The sequence below is a fragment of the Vicia villosa genome, linkage group LG2 (genome assembly GCF_029867415.1).
Source record: "Vicia villosa cultivar HV-30 ecotype Madison, WI linkage group LG2, Vvil1.0, whole genome shotgun sequence".
Taxonomy (NCBI): Eukaryota; Viridiplantae; Streptophyta; class Magnoliopsida; order Fabales; family Fabaceae; genus Vicia; species Vicia villosa.
In genome coordinates, this window is record NC_081181.1 from 131,817,854 (window position 1) to 131,840,300 (window position 22,447).

Below are 22,447 nucleotides of genomic sequence, written 5' to 3' on the forward strand. Positions count from 1 at the left end.
AAAGAATGGAGAAATCAGTGGTCTGACACGGGTACCCGTGTCACAGGACACGACCCGTGTCAGGAAGCCTGGGAGGAAAAATAACTTTGGGCAGTGACAGAAGGCCAACACGGGTGCCCGTGTCACAGGACACGGCCCGTGTTGGCAGGCGCGAGCAATTTTTCCAATTTTCTATTTTTTAGGGCTCCGAGTTCATTAAGGGTAGAGTGGACTTTTCGCACGTTTTGAACTTGAATCAGCAGTACTAAAACCTAATTCTGAGAAGGATTGAGGTATCTTGGATCATATTGGAGATTTCTACGAAGGAGAGAAGGCAATCAAGGGTTTGGAAAAGGGAGATCTTCAAGAGCGGAAGCAATTGAAGATTGAAGCAATCCTCATCTCTTGTAATGTTTACTATTATCTTTGTAGTTTTCCTAATTACTATGAGTAGCTAAACATATTTATGTTAGGGGGATGTCCCTGAATCGCTTTTATGTAATGAATCGAATTACCGCTGTTTTATGACTTTGAAGTTTTATGATTTAAGTTTATATTCAAAGTGTCTAATGCTTCTTTCTATTGGAAAATAGATTTTTGATATATGGTTAAGGTTAGGTCGGACAAACCACTTTAACGCTTTTTGAATAATAACACTATCAGTAAATTGCTTAGGAATGAGGGTTTAACTATAGTGATCGTCTATTCTTGTTTATGTGCATACGGTTCTTGATGCAAAATTGAGTTGTTAAGGAATTAAAACATAATTTGAGTATCAAATGATTTTCCGCTAAGGAATTAGGGAAAATAACTATTGAGAATCGATACTTAATCATATTAACGAATCTTTCATGAAATAGCGGTTACATGAATTAAAAGGCGGTTCATACATCTACCCTAGCATGTCTTCTCTTACTTTTTGCAAAGTCCAGTTTTAAATATTGCTTATTTCAAATTATTGTAATCTTTAATCAACCAACCAAATCAACCCCATGTGCTTTTTGTTCAATTGAATTATAATTCTCACTTATATTACCACAGCAGTCCTCGAGATCGATACTTGGATAATCTCCACTTTAATAACTACATCGGTAGAAAGTAGTACACTTGCTATTTTTCCGATCAAGTTTTTGGCGCCGTTGCCGGGGATTGCCATAATATAAGTGATTAATAAGTCAATTGAAATTTTGTTGCTCTGCAACTAAAATTCTATTTTTCTGCAATTTGTATTTTGATTTAATTTTTGTTATTATTTGTGCTTCCAATTAAGCATTGTCTAATCTTGTATGCGAGGTAAGGCCTCAGCTGAACTTCTTTTTGACGCAGAACCAGAAAGAACATTGCGAGCACGACTACGAGAAGTTAAGCGGAAAAGACTGGCATCGAAAGAGGGATCACCTATAGTTTCAGAATCGGAAGACGAAGAAGGACTATCTATTCCGTCCGAGCATTCAGAGTCTGAATCAGAACCTATGGCAGCGGATCCACCTCCTCCCGAGAGACTTTTAGGAGACTATGGAAGGGCTAATGCCCCGCTTGGAAGAATGACCATCGTAAACCAACCGGTCAATGTGGCACACTTCCAACTCCATCCTTCAACTATCCGACAGTTGGAGAGCAAGCCGTTTGCGGGAAGAATCAATGAAGATGCAAATAAGCATCTACAAAGATTCCTCACCACAACAACATCATTGAAGATTGAAGGCCATTCTAAAGAAGCCAAGAGACTCGTGATGTTCCCATTTACTTTATCCGAAGATGCAGAAGAATGGTTTTACTCACTTCCAGCTGCAAGTATCACGACATGGCAAGAGATGGAAACAGCATTCCTCAATGAATATTTTCCTGCTTCGGTGTTCATCCGAAAAAGATATGATATCGTAAATTTCAAACAAAAAGAGGGGGAATCATTGGGGGATGCATACAAGAGGTTCAAAAGGTGTTTGACTGCATGTCCTACTCATAACATGGACGCTACCGAGCAGATGCAGAATTTCGTGAATGGTTTGCGACTTAAGACAAAGCAGCTTATTGATACCGCTGCTGGTGGTTCAACCAATTTTGCTACAGCCACTGTTATGAAAAGGATCATAGAGGCAATTGCTGCTAATGAGCATCTTGAGTTGTATGATCGAACCATGAGCCAACCGGAGGGCAAAATTGATTTGAAGTTGCCAGAGCAGGTTGTTAAGATGGAGGATCAGATTGCTGCAGAGGTAGAGAGAAGGTTAAAAAAGATGAATATTGGAACTCAGACAGTGGCACAGGTGGAACCAGTTAAAGCGGTTCTTTGTGAAATATGTGGTGGACCGCACTTTGCTATGCATTGTGTGGCAACTCAAGAACAGGTTGAGCAGATTCATATGTTGAGGCAGAATAATCCTTACGCCAACACATATAATCCGGGGTGGAAAAATCATCCGAACTTCTCATGGAAAGACCAGCAAGGAAACGTCCAGAAGCCGGTTCAAGGCCAACAACCATATCAACCTCAGACTCAACAATATCAACCACAGCCACATCAATACATACCTCCACAACAACCACCATACCAACAACAATTCCAGCACCATCCACAACAGTTCCAAACTCAAGGTCAACAACAATTTCAACAACAGGTACCGAAGAAAGAAGATTGGGAGATCGCTATTGAAAAAATGGCAACTCAAAACTCTCAATTCCAAGAAGAAACTAGGAGCAATCTGAGGAACACCAGCGCTTCAATCAAGAATCTGGAAATTCAAATGAGTCAGATAGCACAACATCTCACTCCACAAGCACAAGGTATTCTTCCAAGCTCAACTGTGGCAAATCCAAAAAACCAAGAAAAAATTAATGTTGTTACAACAAGAAGTCAGAAAGCGCCAGAGCCTGAAGAAGAAGAAGAAATAGATGACAACGTAGTCATAGAGGTAGATCTAGAAGTTAGAGAAAATCCGAAAGAGCCTGAAGTAGTGATATCACCGGTTAAGCCACTGGAAGCGAAAAATAAGAAAGAAACTAAACTGGTAGTCAAATTACCATTCCCCTCTAGAGTGGCCAAGAAGGATTCGAAAGAGAAGGATTTTGAGAAGTTTGCTGCAATGTTCAAGAAGTTAGAGATTAACTTACCTTTCTTTGAAGCACTTGAGAATATGCCTTTGTACAAGAAATTTATGAAAGAGGTAATTTCTAAGAAAAGACAAGTGGGAGATGAAACAGAAATTGTGACTGAAAAGTGTGGTAGAGTCTCGCCAGCAAGGAAGATCCCCATTAAGAAGAAAGACCCTGGAGTGGTGGCAATACCGTGCACCATAAATGACAGAGTGTTCAAAAAGGTGCTAATTGATTCTGGTTCTAGTGTGAGTTTGATGCCATTGTCCATCTTCAAAAAGCTGGAGATTGGAAAAATAAGCGAGAGTGAAACAAAGTTGCAATTTGCTGATCACACTATTAAGAATTCATATGGGATAGCCGAAGATGTAATGGTAGAGATTGACAAGTTTGTTTACCCAGTTGATTTCCACATCATGGACACTGCCTCAGGAAAATCCTAGCCAATTAGATAAGACAATTCAAATGTCTGATACACCTAGGATTGTTGGTGCATTTAATTCATTGGCTCAGGTTATTAATGTTGCAGCAGAGGAAAAAAGTCCAACGGTGGTAGAAACTGTATTGGCAAAGGGGAAGGGCACTTCAAGGGGCTCTAGCAGTTATAGTAGAAGGCCCACTAAGAGAAAAAAGTCTTGTGGGCTTAAGGGTGGTTTATTTTTGGGCCAAATGTTGAGAGCTGGCCCACCCCTTTCAAAGAAAAAAAATCGCTCCCAAGAAAAGCCCAAGCGTTATCCAAAAAGAGTGTGGCAACAACCTCTGAGGATTCCATTCAGGTTTCTTCCCCTCTTCTAGCAAATCCAAACACCGAGATTCCAAACACCCCATCTTTGCATTCTGACTCGGGGTCTTACATTCACTACTGCGATTCAATCAACGACTCAGCTTTGGAAATGGGCAATAGAAGATTCAGAGAGGAGGAAAAGAGAGATACAGCCTCAAAACTGTGGAAAGCTATCTCAAAATTGGGGATTGTTGGGGATGAAGAAGATGAGGTGTATGTCGATCAAATAAGGGCCATGGAAAAAAGGGATTGTGACGGGCGTATGGCTCAGTTGGCGCAACAAAATCAAAGGTCTCAATGAATATTGTCTCTTACAACATTAGGGGTGGCGGTAATCCGTTGAAGCAAAGACGGATTAAGGAGTGTCTTATGAAGGGTAAGGCGGATTTATGTTTTCTACAAGAAACCAAGATTAAGTCAATATCAGGTAAAATTGTAAATTCCTTATGGAGTGATTGTGGTGTCGAGTGGTCTGCGCACGATTCTAGAGGGCAGTCAGGGGGGCTGCTAATCATGTGGAAGATGGATGTTTTTTCTTCGGTTTTTAGCTTTGGTGGTACAGGTTTGATAGGAATATGTGGTAATTTTGGTGGTAAGCAATGTTTCTTTGTTAACGTCTATTCGCCCTGTGACCTTTTATCCAAGCGAAAGTTGTGGGAAGATCTGTTATCTCTCAGAAGTAAGTGGGGTGGAGGGGAATGGTGTCTTGGGGGCGATTTCAATACGGTTAGATTTCCTTCAGAGCATATTGGCCGCAGTAATTCTCAAAGGTCTCAGGATTCACACGAGTTCAACGACTTCATTGGCCTAATGAACCTCATTGATCTTCCAACTAGCCACAGGAAATTTACTTGGTGTAAGGGAGGTGTAGGTGGTGCAATGAGAAGAATTGACAGGTTTCTCCTATCGGATGGCATGGTGTCTCTTTTGTGTGCTGACTGTCAGGTGGTTGGTCGTAAGGATATTTCGGACCATAGTCCAATTTGGCTGGATTGTAACTCGCAAAACTGGGGACCAAAACCGTTTAGAACTCTGAACACATGGCCGGAGCATCCGGGTTTGGTCGAATTTGTTGATAAAGAATGGAAGGCTTTAAGGATCAAAGGCTCTTGTGCTTTTGTTGTCAAAGAGAAATTTAGATGTCTTAAGGAGAGCTTGAGGAGCTAGAATGTAAACACTTTTGGGTGGATTGATCTACGAGTACAGGATGCGGTTAAAGAACTAAATGTTTGTGATGACAAATTTGTAACCTTTCTTGAGTCTAATGGTGCTCCAGGGGCAGTAAGTATCTCAGCAGCGTTGGAGGATTTGGCTCGGAAACATCGTGAGGCATCAGGTTCTTTTTGGAGCAATTTACAGAGGCGTGAATGCCTCCTGAAGCAGAAATCAAGAGTCTCTTGGTGCAGAGAGGGTGATCTAAACACACGTTTCTTTCATAATTCTATCAAGTTAAGGTATAGGAGGAATTTTCTAGCTTCAATTGACACGGTTATGGCAGTGTGAGCGATGTCGTAGGTGTAAAGGATGCAGTCAAACACTTCTTTGAATCTAAATACAAGGAATCGGTTATAAGAAGGCCAACGTTGGATGGAATGCTCTTCACTCAACTTGATACTTTGGAGGCTTTGGAATTAGAGGAACATTTCACGATGGAGGAAGTGCGAGATGTCGTTTGGGAATTCGACGGTAACAAATGCCCAGGGCCTGATGGTTATAATTTTAGCTTCATTCGCAAGTGTTGGAACTCTCTCTCAGGTGACATCTTTGCTTTTGTTTCTGAATTCTACAATAAGGCAAATCTTCCAAAAGCTGTCTCAGCATCTTTCATCGCCCTGATCCCAAAGGTTACTAACCTGCAATCATTGAGTGACTACTGATCGGTCACCAATTTGTATGGTGTTTTCATCAATCTCTTGGCATAAATCTCGTCAATTCGGTAACACAATGGCCCGTCTTTTATAGTTTTCGTTCTTATTTTGAAAGTTTCGTTTAAGTTGTGTGTTTTGTTTTGATGCTAAGAACTCATGTTTTTAAGATGCTTTGATGCTTGTTTTTGGTAGTGATTGTGTTTCAGGTTTATGCGTTTAAGTCCATGAAAAGAATGCAGGGCTGAACAAAGATGAATCGAAGAAAAAATGAAGATTTGGTGCATACAGTGGCCTGACACGGGTACCAGTGTCACAGGACACGGCCAGTGTCAGGAAGCAGGAGAAGGAACAAAAGAATGGAGAAATCAGTGGTCTGACACGGGTACCCGTGTCACAGGACACGGCCCGTGTCAGGAAGCCTGGGAAGAAAAATAACTTTGGGCAGTGACAGAAGGCCAACACGGGTGCCCGTGTCACAGGACACGGCCCGTGTTGGCAGGCGCGAGCAATTTTTCCAATTTTCTATTTTTTAGGGCTCCGAGTTCATTAAGGGTAGAGTGGACTTTTCGCACGTTTTGAACTTGAATCAGCAGTACTAAAACCTAATTCTGAGAAGGATTGAGGTATCTTGGATCATATTGGAGATTTCTACGAAGGAGAGAAGGCAATCAAGGGTTTGGAAAAGGGAGATCTTCAAGAGCGGAAGCAATTGAAGATTGAAGCAATCCTCATCTCTTGTAATGTTTACTATTATCTTTGTAGTTTTCCTAATTACTATGAGTAGCTAAACATATTTATGTTAGGGGGATGTCCCTGAATCGCTTTTATGTAATGAATCGAATTACCGCTGTTTTATGACTTTGAAGTTTTATGATTTAAGTTTATATTCAAAGTGTCTAATGCTTCTTTCTATTGGAAAATAGATTTTTGATATATGGTTAAGGTTAGGTCGGACAAACCACTTTAACGCTTTTTGAATAATAACACTATCAGTAAATTGCTTAGGAATGAGGGTTTAACTATAGTGATCGTCTATTCTTGTTTATGTGCATACGGTTCTTGATGCAAAATTGAGTTGTTAAGGAATTAAAACATAATTTGAGTATCAAATGATTTTCCGCTAAGGAATTAGGGAAAATAACTATTGAGAATCGATACTTAATCATATTAACGAATCTTTCATGAAATAGCGGTTACATGAATTAAAAGGCGGTTCATACATCTACCCTAGCATGTCTTCTCTTACTTTTTGCAAAGTCCAGTTTTAAATATTGCTTATTTCAAATTATTGTAATCTTTAATCAACCAACCAAATCAACCCCATGTGCTTTTTGTTCAATTGAATTATAATTCTCACTTATATTACCACAGCAGTCCTCGAGATCGATACTTGGATAATCTCCACTTTAATAACTACATCGGTAGAAAGTAGTACACTTGCTATTTTTCCGATCAAGTTTTTGGCGCCGTTGCCGGGGATTGCCATAATATAAGTGATTAATAAGTCAATTGAAATTTTGTTGCTCTGCAACTAAAATTCTATTTTTCTGCAATTTGTATTTTGATTTAATTTTTGTTATTATTTGTGCTTCCAATTAAGCATTGTCTAATCTTGTATGCGAGGTAAGGCCTCAGCTGAACTTCTTTTTGACGCAGAACCAGAAAGAACATTGCGAGCACGACTACGAGAAGTTAAGCGGAAAAGACTGGCATCGAAAGAGGGATCACCTATAGTTTCAGAATCGGAAGACGAAGAAGGACTATCTATTCCGTCCGAGCATTCAGAGTCTGAATCAGAACCTATGGCAGCGGATCCACCTCCTCCCGAGAGACTTTTAGGAGACTATGGAAGGGCTAATGCCCCGCTTGGAAGAATGACCATCGTAAACCAACCGGTCAATGTGGCACACTTCCAACTCCATCCTTCAACTATCCGACAGTTGGAGAGCAAGCCGTTTGCGGGAAGAATCAATGAAGATGCAAATAAGCATCTACAAAGATTCCTCACCACAACAACATCATTGAAGATTGAAGGCCATTCTGAAGAAGCCAAGAGACTCGTGATGTTCCCATTTACTTTATCCGAAGATGCAGAAGAATGGTTTTACTCACTTCCAGCTGCAAGTATCACGACATGGCAAGAGATGGAAACAGCATTCCTCAATGAATATTTTCCTGCTTCGGTGTTCATCCGAAAAAGATATGATATCGTAAATTTCAAACAAAAAGAGGGGGAATCATTGGGGGATGCATACAAGAGGTTCAAAAGGTGTTTGACTGCATGTCCTACTCATAACATGGACGCTACCGAGCAGATGCAGAATTTCGTGAATGGTTTGCGACTTAAGACAAAGCAGCTTATTGATACCGCTGCTGGTGGTTCAACCAATTTTGCTACAGCCACTGTTATGAAAAGGATCATAGAGGCAACTGCTGCTAATGAGCATCTTGAGTTGTATGATCGAACCATGAGCCAACCGGAGGGCAAAATTGATTTGAAGTTGCCAGAGCAGGTTGTTAAGATGGAGGATCAGATTGCTGCAGAGGTAGAGAGAAGGTTAAAAAAGATGAATATTGGAACTCAGACAGTGGCACAGGTGGAACCAGTTAAAGCGGTTCTTTGTGAAATATGTGGTGGACCGCACTTTGCTATGCATTGTGTGGCAACTCAAGAACAGGTTGAGCAGATTCATATGTTGAGGCAGAATAATCCTTACGCCAACACATATAATCCGGGGTGGAAAAATCATCCGAACTTCTCATGGAAAGACCAGCAAGGAAACGTCCAGAAGCCGGTTCAAGGCCAACAACCATATCAACCTCAGACTCAACAATATCAACCACAGCCACATCAATACATACCTCCACAACAACCACCATACCAACAACAATTCCAGCACCATCCACAACAGTTCCAAACTCAAGGTCAACAACAATTTCAACAACAGGTACCGAAGAAAGAAGATTGGGAGATCGCTATTGAAAAAATGGCAGCTCAAAACTCTCAATTCCAAGAAGAAACTAGGAGCAATCTGAGGAACACCAGCGCTTCAATCAAGAATCTGGAAATTCAAATGAGTCAGATAGCACAACATCTCACTCCACAAGCACAAGGTATTCTTCCAAGCTCAACTGTGGCAAATCCAAAAAACCAAGAAAAAATTAATGTTGTTACAACAAGAAGTCAGAAAGCGCCAGAGCCTGAAGAAGAAGAAGAAATAGATGACAACGTAGTCATAGAGGTAGATCTAGAAGTTAGAGAAAATCCGAAAGAGCCTGAAGTAGTGATATCACCGGTTAAGCCACTGGAAGCGAAAAATAAGAAAGAAACTAAACTGGTGGTCAAATTACCATTCCCCTCTAGAGTGGCCAAGAAGGATTCGAAAGAGAAGGATTTTGAGAAGTTTGCTGCAATGTTCAAGAAGTTAGAGATTAACTTACCTTTCTTTGAAGCACTTGAGAATATGCCTTTGTACAAGAAATTTATGAAAGAGGTAATTTCTAAGAAAAGACAAGTGGGAGATGAAACAGAAATTGTGACTGAAAAGTGTGGTAGAGTCTCGCCAGCAAGGAAGATCCCCATTAAGAAGAAAGACCCTGGAGTGGTGGCAATACCGTGCACCATAAATGACAGAGTGTTCAAAAAGGTGCTAATTGATTCTGGTTCTAGTGTGAGTTTGATGCCATTGTCCATCTTCAAAAAGCTGGAGATTGGAAAAATAAGCGAGAGTGAAACAAAGTTGCAATTTGCTGATCACACTATTAAGAATTCATATGGGATAGCCGAAGATGTAATGGTAGAGATTGACAAGTTTGTTTACCCAGTTGATTTCCACATCATGGACACTGCCTCAGGAAAATCCTAGCCAATTAGATAAGACAATTCAAATGTCTGATACACCTAGGATTGTTGGTGCATTTAATTCATTGGCTCAGGTTATTAATGTTGCAGCAGAGGAAAAAAGTCCAACGGTGGTAGAAACTGTATTGGCAAAGGGGAAGGGCACTTCAAGGGGCTCTAGCAGTTATAGTAGAAGGCCCACTAAGAGAAAAAAGTCTTGTGGGCTTAAGGGTGGTTTATTTTTGGGCCAAATGTTGAGAGCTGGCCCACCCCTTTCAAAGAAAAAAAATCGCTCCCAAGAAAAGCCCAAGCGTTATCCAAAAAGAGTGTGGCAACAACCTCTGAGGATTCCATTCAGGTTTCTTCCCCTCTTCTAGCAAATCCAAACACCGAGATTCCAAACACCCCATCTTTGCATTCTGACTCGGGGTCTTACATTCACTACTGCGATTCAATCAACGACTCAGCTTTGGAAATGGGCAATAGAAGATTCAGAGTGGAGGAAAAGAGAGATACAGCCTCAAAACTGTGGAAAGCTATCTCAAAATTGGGGATTGTTGGGGATGAAGAAAATGAGGTGTATGTCGATCAAATAAGGGCCATTGAAAAAAGGGATTGTGACGGGCGTATGGCTCAGTTGGCGCAACAAAATCAAAGGTCTCAATGAATATTGTCTCTTACAACATTAGGGGTGGCGGTAATCCGTTGAAGCAAAGACGGATTAAGGAGTGTCTTATGAAGGGTAAGGCGGATTTATGTTTTCTACAAGAAACCAAGATTAAGTCAATATCAGGTAAAATTGTAAATTCCTTATGGAGTGATTGTGGTGTCGAGTGGTCTGCGCACGATTCTAGAGGGCAGTCAGGGGGGCTGCTAATCATGTGGAAGATGGATGTTTTTTCTCCGGTTTTTAGCTTTGGTGGTACAGGTTTGATAGGAATATGTGGTAATTTTGGTGGTAAGCAATGTTTCTTTGTTAACGTCTATTCGCCCTGTGACCTTTTATCCAAGCGAAAGTTGTGGGAAGATCTGTTATCTCTCAGAAGTAAGTGGGGTGGAGGGGAATGGTGTCTTGGGGGCGATTTCAATACGGTTAGATTTCCTTCAGAGCATATTGGCCGCAGTAATTCTCAAAGGTCTCAGGATTCACACGAGTTCAACGACTTCATTGGCCTAATGAACCTCATTGATCTTCCAACTAGCCACAGGAAATTTACTTGGTGTAAGGGAGGTGTAGGTGGTGCAATGAGAAGAATTGACAGGTTTCTCCTATCGGATGGCATGGTGTCTCTTTTGTGTGCTGACTGTCAGGTGGTTGGTCGTAAGGATATTTCGGACCATAGTCCGATTTGGCTGGATTGTAACTCGCAAAACTGGGGACCAAAACCGTTTAGAACTCTGAACACATGGCCGGAGCATCCGGGTTTGGTCGAATTTGTTGATAAAGAATGGAAGGCTTTAAGGATCAAAGGCTCTTGTGCTTTTGTTGTCAAAGAGAAATTCAGATGTCTTAAGGAGAGCTTGAGGAGCTAGAATGTAAACACTTTTGGGTGGATTGATCTACGAGTACAGGATGCGGTTAAAGAACTAAATGTTTGTGATGACAAATTTGTAACCTTTCTTGAGTCTAATGGTGCTCCAGGGGCAGTATGTATCTCAGCAGCGTTGGAGGATTTGGCTCGGAAACATCGTGAGGCATCAGGTTCTTTTTGGAGCAATTTACAGAGGCGTGAATGCCTCCTGAAGCAGAAATCAAGAGTCTCTTGGTGCAGAGAGGGTGATCTAAACACACGTTTCTTTCATAATTCTATCAAGTTAAGGTATAGGAGGAATTTTCTAGCTTCAATTGACACGGTTATGGCAGTGTGAGCGATGTCGTAGGTGTAAAGGATGCAGTCAAACACTTCTTTGAATCTAAATACAAGGAATCGGTTATAAGAAGGCCAACGTTGGATGGAATGCTCTTCACTCAACTTGATACTTTGGAGGCTTTGGAATTAGAGGAACATTTCACGATGGAGGAAGTGCGAGATGTCGTTTGGGAATTCGACGGTAACAAATGCCCAGGGCCTGATGGTTATAATTTTAGCTTCATTCGCAAGTGTTGGAACTCTCTCTCAGGTGACATCTTTGCTTTTGTTTCTGAATTCTACAATAAGGCAAATCTTCCAAAAGCTGTCTCAGCATCTTTCATCGCCCTGATCCCAAAGGTTACTAACCTGCAATCATTGAGTGACTACTGATCGGTCACCAATTTGTATGGTGTTTTCATCAATCTCTTGGCATAAATCTCGTCAATTCGGTAACACAATGGCCCGTCTTTTATAGTTTTCGTTCTTATTTTGAAAGTTTCGTTTAAGTTGTGTGTTTTGTTTTGATGCTAAGAACTCATGTTTTTAAGATGCTTTGATGCTTGTTTTTGGTAGTGATTGTGTTTCAGGTTTATGCGTTTAAGTCCATGAGAAGAATGCAGGGCTGAACAAAGATGAATCGAAGAAAAAATGAAGATTTGGTGCATACAGTGGCCTGACACGGGTACCAGTGTCACAGGACACGGCCAGTGTCAGGAAGCAGGAGAAGGAACAAAAGAATGGAGAAATCAGTGGTCTGACACGGGTACCCGTGTCACAGGACACGGCCCGTGTCAGGAAGCCTGGGAAGAAAAATAACTTTGGGCAGTGACAGAAGGCCAACACGGGTGCCCGTGTCACAGGACACGGCCCGTGTTGGCAGGCGCGAGCAATTTTTCCAATTTTCTATTTTTTAGGGCTCCGAGTTCATTAAGGGTAGAGTGGACTTTTCGCACGTTTTGAACTTGAATCAGCAGTACTAAAACCTAATTCTGAGAAGGATTGAGGTATCTTGGATCATATTGGAGTTTCTACGAAGGAGAGAAGGCAATCAAGGGTTTGGAAAAGGGAGATCTTCAAGAGCGGAAGCAATTGAAGATTGAAGCAATCCTCATCTCTTGTAATGTTTACTATTATCTTTGTAGTTTTCCTAATTACTATGAGTAGCTAAACATATTTATGTTAGGGGGATGTCCCTGAATCGCTTTTATGTAATGAATCGAATTACCGCTGTTTTATGACTTTGAAGTTTTATGATTTAAGTTTATATTCAAAGTGTCTAATGCTTCTTTCTATTGGAAAATAGATTTTTGATATATGGTTAAGGTTAGGTCGGACAAACCACTCTAACGCTTTTTGAATAATAACACTATCAGTAAATTGCTTAGGAATGAGGGTTTAACTATAGTGATCGTCTATTCTTGTTTATGTGCATACGGTTCTTGATGCAAAATTGAGTTGTTAAGGAATTAAAACATAATTTGAGTATCAAATGATTTTCCGCTAAGGAATTAGGGAAAATAACTATTGAGAATCGATACTTAATCATATTAACGAATCTTTCATGAAATAGCGGTTACATGAATTAAAAGGCGGTTCATACATCTACCCTAGCATGTCTTCTCTTACTTTTTGCAAAGTCCAGTTTTAAATATTGCTTATTTCAAATTATTGTAATCTTTAATCAACCAACCAAATCAACCCCATGTGCTTTTTGTTCAATTGAATTATAATTCTCACTTATATTACCACAGCAGTCCTCGAGATCGATACTTGGATAATCTCCACTTTAATAACTACATCGGTAGAAAGTAGTACACTTGCTATTTTTCCGATCAAGTTTTTGGCGCCGTTGCCGGGGATTGCCATAATATAAGTGATTAATAAGTCAATTGAAATTTTGTTGCTCTGCAACTAAAATTCTATTTTTCTGCAATTTGTATTTTGATTTAATTTTTGTTATTATTTGTGCTTCCAATTAAGCATTGTCTAATCTTGTATGCGAGGTAAGGCCTCAGCTGAACTTCTTTTTGACGCAGAACCAGAAAGAACATTGCGAGCACGACTACGAGAAGTTAAGCGGAAAAGACTGGCATCGAAAGAGGGATCACCTATAGTTTCAGAATCGGAAGACGAAGAAGGACTATCTATTCCGTCCGAGCATTCAGAGTCTGAATCAGAACCTATGGCAGCGGATCCACCTCCTCCCGAGAGACTTTTAGGAGACTATGGAAGGGCTAATGCCCCGCTTGGAAGAATGACCATCGTAAACCAACCGGTCAATGTGGCACACTTCCAACTCCATCCTTCAACTATCCGACAGTTGGAGAGCAAGCCGTTTGCGGGAAGAATCAATGAAGATGCAAATAAGCATCTACAAAGATTCCTCACCACAACAACATCATTGAAGATTGAAGGCCATTCTGAAGAAGCCAAGAGACTCGTGATGTTCCCATTTACTTTATCCGAAGATGCAGAAGAATGGTTTTACTCACTTCCAGCTGCAAGTATCACGACATGGCAAGAGATGGAAACAGCATTCCTCAATGAATATTTTCCTGCTTCGGTGTTCATCCGAAAAAGATATGATATCGTAAATTTCAAACAAAAAGAGGGGGAATCATTGGGGGATGCATACAAGAGGTTCAAAAGGTGTTTGACTGCATGTCCTACTCATAACATGGACGCTACCGAGCAGATGCAGAATTTCGTGAATGGTTTGCGACTTAAGACAAAGCAGCTTATTGATACCGCTGCTGGTGGTTCAACCAATTTTGCTACAGCCACTGTTATGAAAAGGATCATAGAGGCAATTGCTGCTAATGAGCATCTTGAGTTGTATGATCGAACCATGAGCCAACCGGAGGGCAAAATTGATTTGAAGTTGCCAGAGCAGGTTGTTAAGATGGAGGATCAGATTGCTGCAGAGGTAGAGAGAAGGTTAAAAAAGATGAATATTGGAACTCAGACAGTGGCACAGGTGGAACCAGTTAAAGCGGTTCTTTGTGAAATATGTGGTGGACCGCACTTTGCTATGCATTGTGTGGCAACTCAAGAACAGGTTGAGCAGATTCATATGTTGAGGCAGAATAATCCTTACGCCAACACATATAATCCGGGGTGGAAAAATCATCCGAACTTCTCATGGAAAGACCAGCAAGGAAACGTCCAGAAGCCGGTTCAAGGCCAACAACCATATCAACCTCAGACTCAACAATATCAACCACAGCCACATCAATACATACCTCCACAACAACCACCATACCAACAACAATTCCAGCACCATCCACAACAGTTCCAAACTCAAGGTCAACAACAATTTCAACAACAGGTACCGAAGAAAGAAGATTGGGAGATCGCTATTGAAAAAATGGCAGCTCAAAACTCTCAATTCCAAGAAGAAACTAGGAGCAATCTGAGGAACACCAGCGCTTCAATCAAGAATCTGGAAATTCAAATGAGTCAGATAGCACAACATCTCACTCCACAAGCACAAGGTATTCTTCCAAGCTCAACTGTGGCAAATCCAAAAAACCAAGAAAAAATTAATGTTGTTACAACAAGAAGTCAGAAAGCGCCAGAGCCTGAAGAAGAAGAAGAAATAGATGACAACGTAGTCATAGAGGTAGATCTAGAAGTTAGAGAAAATCCGAAAGAGCCTGAAGTAGTGATATCACCGGTTAAGCCACTGGAAGCGAAAAATAAGAAAGAAACTAAACTGGTGGTCAAATTACCATTCCCCTCTAGAGTGGCCAAGAAGGATTCGAAAGAGAAGGATTTTGAGAAGTTTGCTGCAATGTTCAAGAAGTTAGAGATTAACTTACCTTTCTTTGAAGCACTTGAGAATATGCCTTTGTACAAGAAATTTATGAAAGAGGTAATTTCTAAGAAAAGACAAGTGGGAGATGAAACAGAAATTGTGACTGAAAAGTGTGGTAGAGTCTCGCCAGCAAGGAAGATCCCCATTAAGAAGAAAGACCCTGGAGTGGTGGCAATACCGTGCACCATAAATGACAGAGTGTTCAAAAAGGTGCTAATTGATTCTGGTTCTAGTGTGAGTTTGATGCCATTGTCCATCTTCAAAAAGCTGGAGATTGGAAAAATAAGCGAGAGTGAAACAAAGTTGCAATTTGCTGATCACACTATTAAGAATTCATATGGGATAGCCGAAGATGTAATGGTAGAGATTGACAAGTTTGTTTACCCAGTTGATTTCCACATCATGGACACTGCCTCAGGAAAATCCTAGCCAATTAGATAAGACAATTCAAATGTCTGATACACCTAGGATTGTTGGTGCATTTAATTCATTGGCTCAGGTTATTAATGTTGCAGCAGAGGAAAAAAGTCCAACGGTGGTAGAAACTGTATTGGCAAAGGGGAAGGGCACTTCAAGGGGCTCTAGCAGTTATAGTAGAAGGCCCACTAAGAGAAAAAAGTCTTGTGGGCTTAAGGGTGGTTTATTTTTGGGCCAAATGTTGAGAGCTGGCCCACCCCTTTCAAAGAAAAAAAATCGCTCCCAAGAAAAGCCCAAGCGTTATCCAAAAAGAGTGTGGCAACAACCTCTGAGGATTCCATTCAGGTTTCTTCCCCTCTTCTAGCAAATCCAAACACCGAGATTCCAAACACCCCATCTTTGCATTCTGACTCGGGGTCTTACATTCACTACTGCGATTCAATCAACGACTCAGCTTTGGAAATGGGCAATAGAAGATTCAGAGAGGAGGAAAAGAGAGATACAGCCTCAAAACTGTGGAAAGCTATCTCAAAATTGGGGATTGTTGGGGATGAAGAAGATGAGGTGTATGTCGATCAAATAAGGGCCATGGAAAAAAGGGATTGTGACGGGCGTATGGCTCAGTTGGCGCAACAAAATCAAAGGTCTCAATGAATATTGTCTCTTACAACATTAGGGGTGGCGGTAATCCGTTGAAGCAAAGACGGATTAAGGAGTGTCTTATGAAGGGTAAGGCGGATTTATGTTTTCTACAAGAAACCAAGATTAAGTCAATATCAGGTAAAATTGTAAATTCCTTATGGAGTGATTGTGGCGTCGAGTGGTCTGCGCACGATTCTAGAGGGCAGTCAGGGGGGCTGCTAATCATGTGGAAGATGGATGTTTTTTCTCCGGTTTTTAGCTTTGGTGGTACAGGTTTGATAGGAATATGTGGTAATTTTGGTGGTAAGCAATGTTTCTTTGTTAACGTCTATTCGCCCTGTGACCTTTTATCCAAGCGAAAGTTGTGGGAAGATCTGTTATCTCTCAGAAGTAAGTGGGGTGGAGGGGAATGGTGTCTTGGGGGCGATTTCAATACGGTTAGATTTCCTTCAGAGCATATTGGCCGCAGTAATTCTCAAAGGTCTCAGGATTCACACGAGTTCAACGACTTCATTGGCCTAATGAACCTCATTGATCTTCCAACTAGCCACAGGAAATTTACTTGGTGTAAGGGAGGTGTAGGTGGTGCAATGAGAAGAATTGACAGGTTTCTCCTATCGGATGGCATGGTGTCTCTTTTGTGTGCTGACTGTCAGGTGGTTGGTCGTAAGGATATTTCGGACCATAGTCCGATTTGGCTGGATTGTAACTCGCAAAACTGGGGACCAAAACCGTTTAGAACTCTGAACACATTGCCGGAGCATCCGGGTTTGGTCGAATTTGTTGATAAAGAATGGAAGGCTTTAAGGATCAAAGGCTCTTGTGCTTTTGTTGTCAAAGAGAAATTCAGATGTCTTAAGGAGAGCTTGAGGAGCTAGAATGTAAACACTTTTGGGTGGATTGATCTACGAGTACAGGATGCGGTTAAAGAACTAAATGTTTGTGATGACAAATTTGTAACCTTTCTTGAGTCTAATGGTGCTCCAGGGGCAGTATGTATCTCAGCAGCGTTGGAGGATTTGGCTCGGAAACATCGTGAGGCATCAGGTTCTTTTTGGAGCAATTTACAGAGGCGTGAATGCCTCCTGAAGCAGAAATCAAGAGTCTCTTGGTGCAGAGAGGGTGATCTAAACACACGTTTCTTTCATAATTCTATCAAGTTAAGGTATAGGAGGAATTTTCTAGCTTCAATTGACACGGTTATGGCAGTGTGAGCGATGTCGTAGGTGTAAAGGATGCAGTCAAACACTTCTTTGAATCTAAATACAAGGAATCGGTTATAAGAAGGCCAACGTTGGATGGAATGCTCTTCACTCAACTTGATACTTTGGAGGCTTTGGAATTAGAGGAACATTTCACGATGGAGGAAGTGCGAGATGTCGTTTGGGAATTCGACGGTAACAAATGCCCAGGGCCTGATGGTTATAATTTTAGCTTCATTCGCAAGTGTTGGAACTCTCTCTCAGGTGACATCTTTGCTTTTGTTTCTGAATTCTACAATAAGGCAAATCTTCCAAAAGCTGTCTCAGCATCTTTCATCGCCCTGATCCCAAAGGTTACTAACCTGCAATCATTGAGTGACTACCGTCCCATAAGTCTTATAGGAAGCCGGTATAAGATAATTGCTAAACTCCTTGCAAATAGGCTGAAGAAGGTCATAGGAAAATTATCCTCCAAATCCTAAACGGCTTTTATTCCGGGTAGGCAAATTTAGGATGGCATAGTAGTGCTGAATGAAGTGACTGATTTCGCAAAGAGGCATAGGAAGCAATGTTTGTTGCTGAAAGTGGATTTTGAGAAGGCATTTGACAATGTAAATTGGGACTTCTTGATGTATATCCTTAGACGTTTTGGTTTCGGTGACAAGTGGCTAAAGTGGATGGACTCGTGTGTTTGCCATGCATCTTTATCAGTTCTTGTCAACGGTAGCCCAACCACTGACTTTTCCATGGGAAAAGGATTACGTCAAGGGGACCCGCTATCCCCGTTTCTTTTCACTTTAGTAACTGAAGGCCTATCAAAAATAGTTAATCAAGCTGTGGCTAATGGTGTCTTCAAAGGTTTTAATCTGTCTGAAAATCTCGGCTTTGAGTTGTTGCAATTTGCTGACGACACGCTCATTTTCTGTGAGCCCTCGTGGAGTAATCTTTGGTGCGAAAAGTCCATCCTCTGGGGTTTTGAATTGGTGTCAGGGCTGAATGTAAATTTGTTCAAGAGTAGCTTATCATGCGTCAACGTCGATGAATCCTTTTTATCAGCTGCTTCTACTTTCTTGTGTTGCAAAGTCAGCAGTCTACCTTTCTCTTTCCTGGGCATACCAGTAGGCTGCAATCAAAGATCCCAATCCCCTTGGAAATCAGTGGTTCAGAAGTTGAAGAACAAACTCTCAGCTTGGAAAGGTCGTTTCTTGTCAATAGGCGGCAGAATTGCTTTGATCAACTCAGTTCTGAATTCGATCCTGATATACTTCTTGTCCTTCTATAAGATCCCCAAAATTGTGCTACAGCAAATGACAAAGATCCAACGCGAATTTCTGTGGTGTAGCGGTTCTGATAGTCGTGGTATCTCATGGGTGAGCTGGTCCTATGTTTGTAAAAGCAGGGAGACTGGAGGTTTAGGTATCAAATGCCTAAAAGCTTTCAATGAATCCCTAATGTGCAAATGGAAATGGCATTTTCTTATAGATAAAGCTGCAATTTGGCGCCCTCTCTTGGATTTTCGATACGGTTCTTTAATTGGCTGTGTGTTCAGAAATGCCTCACCTACCGCAAGATCGAAATCCTCTTTGTGGTGGCGAGACATTGTAACAAGCAGCGTGGAGGTTCTGGATAATGATTGGTTTCGCGCGGGTATTAGTTGCGTCCTAGGCAACGGTGTTGGCATAAGCTTTTGGCACACAACGTGGTTCGGCATTCAACCTTTAAGTCTCTTATTTCCTGCAGCCTATTGTTTCGCCCTTAATAAAGACGTTGTTGTCGCCGATTTGGGGTCTTTTGTAAATGACGTTTGGTGCTGGCTTCTGCAACCAAGCTCAAATGATGAAGAAGCCATTTCTGAGTCTGCACCTCTTCAGGTTTATCTTATCGGCACTGCTCCAAGGAGGGGAGTGGAGGACACCTTCAAATGGTTCAAGAGCACTTCTGGTTCATATTCGGTAAGTTCCGGCTACGAACTATTTTCTGCTTCTTCCTCTAACATCTCTTATGGGGCTGAATCTCTAGCAGCATTTAAAATAATTTGGAATTATTTTTTACCCTCAAAAGTTCATGTATTTGGTTGGAGATGTATTTTGGATAGGCTAGCCACAAGGGAGCAATTGGCAAAGCGCGGAATTCTGACAGATAGCAGCGACAAAGTTTGCGTCTTTTGCTTCATGGAAAATGAAACTTTGGCTCACCTCCTTATTTCTTGCCCTCTGTCTAGAAGTGTTTGGAACATAATCTTCTCTTGGTTAAGGGTTGCTCGGGTGGTTGTCGTCGGCGTCATGGAACATATGTTGGCTTTTTGTCGCTCTCTTAATGGCAAAATCCATCCAAGAAAGATAATGATTTTCTGGTTGGCCACATGTTGGGCATTATGGTGTATGCGTAATGCAATTCGTGTTCAATTCTGCTATTTTTAATGAGGGTGAAATCTTGCACAAGATTAAGTTACTTTCTTGGCTTTGGAATGTTATAGATTCCAATTTTACCGTTAATTGTAATTTTTATTTTTGGGCTCAATGTCCTTTGGAATCCTTAATTTCATCCCTTTGTATTAACCATGGGTGAGTACCCCTTGTACTCGTTATCGTAATATTATCCCAGTTCTTATCAAAAAAAAAAAAACTAAACAATATCACTTTACAATATAAATATCATAATTTTTGGGCTAAAATTGTGGGTTCAGAAAAATAATTAGAATAATTGTTAAAATTGATGACTAAAAATCTAAATTTTAAAATGACACGACTAAAGTTATTTGTGTTGGACTCAAACTGATTTGAAGTTTGGAACCTCATCTAGCTTGGAACCTCGTCTATTCTTGCCACATTGATCAAACGGGTGCTGATGCTTTTCTTCACCTCTTGCCATGGACATAAGTTCTTGTACAAGTCATCAAATGATGAATTTTTGGTATCAAATAAAAGAGGGAGGGAAGATCCACAACTTTGATGCTGATCACAACTCCATTTGATGGTTGGATCACTTAGATATTTAAGCTCAAAGTCATCACCATGATCAGCTTAAACACTTAGTGAAATTTCCAGCAATCTTGCCAATTCCAACATTTTGATCTCATGAATTTGGCAATCAATAACACCCATCTCAAAGATTATTTTTGATCAATTTGTTCTCCCTAATATAGTATCAAATGTCCTCTACAAGTTCAGCCCTCAAGTGTGAGAAATGAGAATTTGAGCTCATCACAAATCCTCTTGAAAGTCATGTACTTGGACATACTGAAGATACTTAGAAATTTTTTTGATTACTTGGAGTACTTTCAACTTGAAGTAGCAACTTCAACCATCAATAAATTTTGACCCAAGGCAAATTTGAAGTTCATTCCTCTTGCAAAGTTGTAGTATGAAGTAAGATCTTGAATTTAAGCCCTTACTTGCATATTTTTTTTTATATTTGAGGAGAGATACACCCATGGGAAGTCATGCTTATGACCATGCCAACTTGTAATTGAAATTTTCTCCAAAACCCTAATTTGACCAAATTTGGGAACTTCTTGATTCTTCTTGACTCCATTTGCTCAATCTTCATATTTTCATGGATAATGACTTGAAAAGATATAGGTTGACCAAAAATCTCTATCGTTGACTTTTGTCTTTGACTTGTCCATTTTTCTATAATTTTTATTGTTTCTTAGCTTTCAAATACGGATCATGGATTTTTTTACAATGATTCCATGTTAAATGATTCTATAAGTATGATGTGTGAATGAAAATATGGGTTGAAGGTAGAATTTGGATTTTTAGTTGAAGGTATGGATGAAGATGATAATCAAAACTTAAAAAAATTTTAGTGACCAAATTTTTCATAGCTAAATCGGTCACAAAAGTTTACTGTTACACGTCACTCGCCATTTCAGCAAAATTTGACGCTATTACCACCATTTAGATAGAAAAGACTAACGTGATACATTTAAAAAGTTGAAGGATCAAAATGGTCTTTTTAAAAATTAAGAGATTAAACTAGACCTCAAGTCAAAGATAAGTGACGAAAAAGATATCTTTCCTTTTTTTTTTACTATGTCCCATCAAATTCATTATAACATATAAATTTAGTAATTTAATTTTAATCTTAGTTTTCAAATAGAATTTAATGAGTTGTCTAAACTATTCTTTAATGATAAGAAAATCTATAGTAATAATTTATATCGACTTAACTAGATTTTTTCTTTTAAATAGAGAAAAAAATTATAAATGTATCCATCTACTAGCTAGTTAATTTAATTTTAAATATTAAAATTGAGTTAATATAAATTTATGTAGAATGACACCTCTAATCTTATATTACAAGTTGGTTTTATAAGATTATGTTAAACTTTAATATTAATATGATATCAAATTTCATCGATCATATCATAGACTGCATACCGTTTATAGTCATGCATCAAGTACTATTGTGTTGGGCATAATAGAGTGTGTTGAGAAAATTTCAAACTCCACATTAGTTAAACATAAAACCTAAAAAGAATTTATATAAAGTGACAGTATTCACCTTACATATTAATTTTATAAATTTGAATTAAGTCAAACTTTAATTATACTATAGATCAAACATGTTCGATTATATTGTGTAGATAGACATAACTATTAGAAATCCAAAAAAAAAAAAACATTTATATTATCAAATGAATGAATTAAAGATCAAGCCATGGTTCGATCATATATTGTGTACACATAGGCCTAACTATTTATTGAAGAATGAGCCGATTGCCCCCACAAAATTTCAAGGAGCCCAAAACATAAGAATAGTTTTAGGTATATTCTATTGCTAGATCCTAGATGACTTTCTAATTTCTACATGATTACGAAATACTAGTAGCTAGCATGTTAGTTTCAGCAACATGACAAAGTAAAATAGTAGTATATTAGTAGTGTGGATCATGTAGATATGTTCAAAACTTGAAGGTTGAAACATCAAAATCGACATGTTGTTA

The 22,447-nt window shown here is 39.9% G+C and overlaps 3 protein-coding genes across 3 annotated transcripts; all 3 read left to right on the forward strand.

Moving 5' to 3' along the window:
• Positions 1-4,153: 4,153 nt before the first annotated feature.
• Positions 4,154-5,023, forward strand: LOC131650038 (uncharacterized). Its single transcript, XM_058919779.1, has one exon. It carries the CDS (start codon positions 4,154-4,156, stop codon positions 5,021-5,023), a length of 870 nt encoding a protein of 289 aa, XP_058775762.1.
• A 5,205-nt stretch (positions 5,024-10,228) lies between these two features.
• On the forward strand, positions 10,229-11,098 carry LOC131650039 (uncharacterized). Its single transcript, XM_058919780.1, has one exon. It carries the CDS (start codon positions 10,229-10,231, stop codon positions 11,096-11,098), a length of 870 nt encoding a protein of 289 aa, XP_058775763.1.
• A 5,204-nt stretch (positions 11,099-16,302) lies between these two features.
• On the forward strand, positions 16,303-17,172 carry LOC131650040 (uncharacterized). Its single transcript, XM_058919781.1, has one exon. The coding sequence runs from the start codon at positions 16,303-16,305 to the stop codon at positions 17,170-17,172; it is 870 nt and encodes a 289-aa protein (XP_058775764.1).
• The last annotated feature ends 5,275 nt before the right edge of the window (positions 17,173-22,447 follow it).